Raw genomic sequence first — 6,518 nt, forward strand, 5'->3', positions numbered from 1 at the left:
CGCTGGCTCGGCGACAGCAACTGGGGACGCTAGACTCTGAGGCGCCAGCCAAACACCTGCTTGGGCCGAAAGTGGCCTCAGGTGGACACCTACCCAGCCCTCCCCTTTCCAGCTCCCGTCCACCTCGGACCAGCCTTCCAGAATCCCCTCCTACCCGCATCGGAAGCGTCTTCCAGGTGGAAGGGCAATGTAAATATGGAGGTAGGAATTCTCAACAGATCCATATTAAAGACGTGTTTTCAAGCAGGCTCCCAATGGGATGCAATGGGGACAGCGCCGGGCACTTTCCTGCTGCTTGAAAGGGCTTCCTCATCCTCCTCCCTCTTCCTCAGTCCAGGGTGGCCCAAGGATGAAGGGTTGTGAGAGTCACCAGGCTGGGGTAGTGGCCCAGGCCTGCAGTGCCTGGGCTCCTGGGCCTGGGCTAGCAGGCAGGTGGGGAGGCAGAGGGAAGCCGGAGGCTGTCTCTGTTCAGGGCCAGGTGACAGCTGGATTCCCACAGCAAGCAGGAACCCCCGTCCTAAATCCTAATTCCTGCCCTGAATTCTGTAGGACCCTTTTCCTTTTAATGAACAAGCAGCTTCCTTACTCCAGAAGTGTCCTCACACCCACCTGGACAGGGAGTCTCCCCAGACTACACTTCCTTTGACCTCTCAGGAGTCACTACCCAGGACAACTCACTCTTGGTTTTAAACCAGCCCCAGGCACAGAACGAAGCTGTCCCAGGAGGCCTCAGAAACTTCCCTGCCCAGCGGCTGTCCCAGTCACCTCCCCTTAGCTGCAGCCCGGCCACCCCACGGCACAGGCCCTGCTGACCAAGCTGGAAAGATGGTAAGAGTCTCACACCCACCCAAGACAGAGGTAGTGGAGGGAATGAGAGAAAAGGAATGAAGGAAAATTGGCAAGGGGAAAAAGGGAGAGAGATTGATGTAAAAAAAAAAACACTCAGAATCCAAGCAGTGACTTCAGACACGTTTTATTATAATCTTATACAGTCTACATAAATTTGAACTTATTTTATTTGGGTTCAGTTCTAACATAGCATAATAAAAATCAAAGCACTGGTCCTCTGAAATAAAGCAGGCAATCACCATTCAATAAACACACTTGATTTATTTTGTATAAAAGGGTTAAGTTTACAACTAAACTTTTATAAAAAGTTTAGCATGAATAAGTACATCATTACACTTTAATGCAGAAATAGACATCTCTGCCACTATACAAGAAAACTCTAGTGAAAGAGTTCACAAGGTTTCACTCAATATATATATATATTTATATATAAATATATACACAGCATTCAGTAGGCTTGCGTCAAAAAGGTAATTTCTGACCAAAAAACTTCATTTAAGTAACTGAATACTGGATCCTTCTGGTATTCACGCTCCACCTTTGAAAAAAGGCAAAGTCTGCTTAGATTGGGCAAATTCCTTGTGATTTTAACGTTTTCGCTCCCCATGGTGGGGATAGTATATAAAGAAAACCTTCCGACTGCAGAAAGGGCATTTAAAAGTCTTTTTCATAAATAACGAATATCATAGTCCAGACCAGAGAACACCTGGGAAGATGATCATTCTTAGTTTTCTTCCTATTTGTGTTGTTTCTCTTTTAAAAGGTCCATTCAACTCGTGGTTGTCCTCCTTGCGAAATGGTTGGAAAGTAAGTTCAGCGCCTTAAAAGATCCTGTGGATTTGTTATTATTGTTGTGCAAAGGAAAAAAAAAGTCGCGAACACCTGCAAAAGATTGGGAGAGAAAGGCATGTTTAGCAGAATGTAACCCAAGGGCAGAGGCCGGCAGACTGGCGCCGGGAGGAAGCCACAGTTTGAACATTTAACCAAACACTCCAAAGATTGGGCAAACCCTGGCGTCCAGATGCAACTCACACGCTCGGCCTCGACAGGGCAAATTAAACATTAAAATAGCAGAGGCCCAGGGAACAAACTTCCCAGCCCAAGCTCCCATTTGGGTCTCCAAAGGCATGCTCACAGGCGCCAGTCTGCTTCTTGTAACAATTATTTGATTGAAAACAGCCCTTTAGTTAACAGATAGGAAGTCTGGGATCCCACATCACAGGGTCTGAGACGCTGGGTAGCAATCCTCAGCCAGCTCAGAGAATCCCAGAGGACCATGGTTTTAGGGAAGGAGGATCACAATGGAATTTGTGGCGATAAGATTAATTACAGTGGAGGTTAGTACCTCATAGTACCAGGGGAACAGCAGATAGAGCCAGGGTGTTACAGTCACCACAAAAGCCAACAACTACACGCTTCCTTGGCCACCTTCACGGGAGGTTACTGGCATCATTTCCCCCCGCTTTTTTAAAGAAAACGTTCTGTGACCACGGGTAACCAGAGCTTGCAAGCCCCTTGGTGTCTAGTGAGACAATGTACTATGTGTAAGACGGCGAGGCAAGCATGCATTTACTAAATCAAACATTTCACAGACACACAAGTGCCCTGGCGCGAGCAAGTCACAAAACCCCACACGCACACACACAGGCTAAGGGGCAGCTCACCGTCGGGAGGCACGAGCAGACACTCACCATGTATTCAGCCACAGAGGGCTTTGCTGTCATTTGACATTAACTCAGAAGGGAATTCAGAAGGCTGGGGAGAGAGGATAAAAGGCACCATGTTAGACAATCTTAAGGCGAAAGGGCCTCTTAAAGTATCCATAGACTAGCAAGTTCCACACATGTTTATGCTGCAATTCAGACTCGAGAGACGTTAACGTATCAGAACTTAGCAGGAAATTCACTCACAGCTCAATCTACAGCAGATTTTTGAGAAACTAAAGTTAATGAGCTCATCTCTAAGTCACCGTCTCCACAATGGACTACGAGTGACAGCCCAGGCGGGCGATGGACGGAGTGTGCGGCGGCAGAGCGGGAGCGCCAGGAGCAGGTCTTACCTGCAAGGACAGGATGCTGATGTCCGTGTTTAGGGTGGTCAGCGGCGTCCTGGACGCCTGGTTCTGCCCGGGTCTCTGGTGGTGCAGGCTGACAATGGTGGGGTGGGAGTCCAGGGCGATCTGCAGGTCCAAGATGTAGTCGATGACGTGCTGCAGGATTTCCATCTTGCTCACCTTCTTGTTCTGGGGGATGCTGGGCACCAGCTCCTTGAGCTTGGAGTAGCAGTCGTTCATGTTGTACAGCAGGCTCAGCGGGTCGTCCACCGGGGTTTTGCTCCGGGAGATGCCCAGGCTGTGGTCCGACAGGCTGTTTTTCCTAACGGACCTCACTGGACTGAAGGCTTTCATGCTGACTGCGGTGGAGAGAGAGACCGTGAAGGAGGGAGCGAGCTGCCCTGGAGCCCAGGCCGCCACCGCCGCCACCCGCTGAGCTAGCAGCGCTCGGCACCGAGATCGGCTCAGAATGAAGCCGGAGCCCGGCGGGGCGGCTTTTATCCACACTCGCCGGGGCCACAAGATCGGGCTTCCCTTCGTCCCCATTGGTGAAAAGCGGCGCGTCCATCAGGGCCTGGGGGCGCTCCCATTGGCGGGGGGGCGGGCGGGGCGGGGGGCCCGGCTGTGCTCAAAAAAAAAGTGGGCGGGCGGCTCGCCCAGCGGGGGTGGTAAATAGAGTACAGTGAGCGCCTCGCGGGAGCCAAAGGGGCAGCGGCCGGGGCAGGCCCGGGAGCCTGAGTGTGCGCTCTGGGTTCTCAGCCCAGACACGAGGTGGGCTGCTGCCTCGGGGTGCACCCCAAGGAAGCCTCTCACCTCTTGGGGCGTTCGGCGGACCTCGGGTTACAGCGACGCAGCAAGTACAGCACAGCAGAAGGAGAAAGCCCGGCTCTCTGCAGCCCCCGAACGTCAGGAAATGCAGAAAGCGTTTGGGAAGAAAGTGAATAGGCAAATAAGCTTGCCGCTGAAAAGTCACGTTTGTCGAGTGAGTCCTGTCCTTTCAGAACGCAGGGCACCCGCGCACGCACTCACCGCAAAACCTGTAGTGTAGGATTTGGCAACCTGGAGCAGCGCGGGAGGCAGGGTTGAAAACTCCGGGAAATGCGTCCTGACTGGAACCCGAGCCCAGCCTGGCGCGGGCCGCGGAGGCGCGCCCAGGCAGGACTACTCTAATGATGCTATTAATCGGAAATCGTTAGGAACATTTACATATTTAAAGTACATTTACATAGACTGCCCTTGACAGGCTGTGTGGCTGTGCCCTTCAGTTGTAGGTGGCAAAGTAATGTGATTAATTATGCGCAAATCGTGATTTCTGTGTCACGTTCCAGCACCTCCTGGATTTCTAAAGCTCTGTGACAGGAAGGTGGCCCTAGCTATTGAATGACATCTTCACACTGTTTTTCAAGAAATAATTTAGCACCAGTACTGGATACAGCTGCAGGAAGCGTGCGTGTGCGTCTATAAATCTTTAAGAAATTCAGTCTACATTTTAAAAGTTATTTACTCAAATGCTTTAATTCACACATTATTCTAGCATAGCTGAAGACCACAGTACATTAGTTGCACATTTTGAAAATCCTGTTTATCTAGAACATAATAAACTACTAGAAAGTCCCAGAAACACAATACCCATATCCGTAAGTATCTTGTTTACTTTTTGTGTCAATCGGCACCTCCTTTGCATTTGAGAAAGAGGAAGAAGGCTGAACTAGAGACGGAAAGCAGAGCTCAATAATAGGGGAACAGCATTTCGCCCCCTGAATTAATGATTAATTCCTCAGTCGGTGGGTCAGGCGGTCTCTGACCTCCGTGTGCCAGCCACATGCGCCCCAGGACTTCCCTCTAGGGAGGCAGAGTTGGTGGCGCTAAGGTGAATGTCACTTTCATAAAATTCAGCCACTTCAGGAGTACAGAGGTACAAGGGACTTGCCCAGCCCAGAAATCTGCTGTGTCTTCAAAAGGGCCCGCAAATGCCGCCTGCAGCTCTGTCCCTGACAGCGTTGGATTAACAGCTTCTCCTCTGATATTAAGTCTGGAAGTGATTTACTATCCCAGTCCCCCACGGTTCGAGCCTTTTGATGTACTTGGTGTGCATGTGCTTCTGTCACATACGTGCCACAGTGGAACAGATTTTGTTTTGACACTATTTTGGTGCATGATGTTATACTTTGACTATTTTACAATAATAGCCAATGTAAACAAACATCTTTGGGATTCTCAAATTATTACTTATGATTCTTGGACATTGCAGCTCTGAGATACTGACGCATGCCTAGCTTTTTCCAAGGACACCGTCTGTTAACACCCGCGCCAGCCTCATTATCCCCAGCCAGGCTGGGGCTGGATGGAGCAAGCATTGCGCGGTATTACTTTACACATCGCGGAGTCTCTTAAGGCAGCCTCTTCTCCCAGGATCCTGTTGTATCCTGATGTGGTGAAACTGCTAAATATGGTGAAAGTTTTCTGTGTTTCCTTCTTTAGCTGACATGTCAGTCCAGTCGGCTGGCTGCGTTGAATTCGATTCTATTGGCAAGTCACCCAGTTTTACATTCATTTAAAGATCATTTTAAGGGGATTATGAAGCTATATAAGTTAATGATTGAAAAAAGGCCAGTTACCTAGCATGTCTGTCTGAGCAAGCCCAATATGAAATCACCTTTAAAATTCTGCCTTCGTGGGGGTGGGGGGGATCGTGTTGAAACATTTTCAGGGTGGGTTAAAAAGGCATTTAAAAATCTGTCAACCCGTGTCTAGGTGGGTTTGCATTCGAGGCCTCTATAGTTCAAACGCTCCCAGCTGCAGGAAGGGCTAGATCCGCGGGTGGTGGGAAGGTGTGAAGGGCTTCCGGTGTGGGGGGGTGGAGACACCGGCTGGCCCCGAGGTCTACCTACTGGGACAACCCCCATTTAAAGCAACAGACCTGGCTGGAAGTTCGCTTCCCTGGCTCCGGGGCTTACTCACTCTTTTGGCCTCGGTTCCAGGCCCCGCCAGCGGCTCCCACCGTCCAGGCCCCTCGCAGTAATCAGAAGCAGCTCCGGGCCGGGCTGCCTTCGCGATCCCCGCGTGATGCCACGGGGGCGGGAGCAGCCCGCGGGGGCGGGAGCGACTCTCAAGGGCCTCCCCGCACATCTGGCGCAATTGGGAACTCTCGCCTTTCTTCCCCCCGGTTTTGTTCTCCCAGCTGTGTCCATTCCGCCCGTGACCCCCCGAGTGATCCCTGACAGGCCCATTCACGCCGCCCTGCAGCCTTGTCCTCGCGGCGCCGCTCAGGCGGCTGCCATGGCAACCGCGCCGTCACTCAGCGCGCGCGCCCAGCTGATCAATGCCTGCGAGGCCCGGCGGTCCCCGGCCCGCCCGGGCCAGGCCGGCGGCCCGGGCCCCCCTGCAGCCGCTGCACGTCTTAAGTTTCGGCTCACTCGGGAGGGGGGCAAGGAAGGAGGACCGAGAAGAAAAGAACAGGGTGGAGGGGCGGAGAGGGAAGGCGAAGAAAAAAGCCAGGAGAGGGAGAAGAAAGAAATCTTCCTTTTGGAGAAGGAGGCGTACTGTGGCTTAGAGGTTGCCAAAGCAAAAGGTTTTGCTTTATTTTATTTGGTTTTGCAACCGAGGCGTTCGGGTG

The 6,518-nt window shown here is 51.6% G+C and overlaps 1 protein-coding gene across 1 annotated transcript; it reads right to left on the minus strand.

Moving 5' to 3' along the window:
• Positions 1-957: 957 nt before the first annotated feature.
• Positions 958-3,364, minus strand: ID2 (inhibitor of DNA binding 2). The gene is made up of 3 exons (XM_006140837.3): positions 2,909-3,364; positions 2,541-2,604; positions 958-1,731 (listed from the first exon to the last, which is right to left on the minus strand). The coding sequence occupies exons 1-2, from the start codon at positions 3,254-3,256 to the stop codon at positions 2,548-2,550; spliced, it is 405 nt and encodes a 134-aa protein (XP_006140899.2). The 5' UTR covers positions 3,257-3,364; the 3' UTR covers positions 958-1,731; positions 2,541-2,547.
• Between the last annotated feature and the right edge of the window lie 3,154 nt (positions 3,365-6,518).

Source organism: Tupaia chinensis, unplaced genomic scaffold (assembly GCF_000334495.1).
Source record: "Tupaia chinensis unplaced genomic scaffold, TupChi_1.0 Scaffold000045_1, whole genome shotgun sequence".
Taxonomy (NCBI): domain Eukaryota; kingdom Metazoa; phylum Chordata; class Mammalia; order Scandentia; family Tupaiidae; genus Tupaia; species Tupaia belangeri.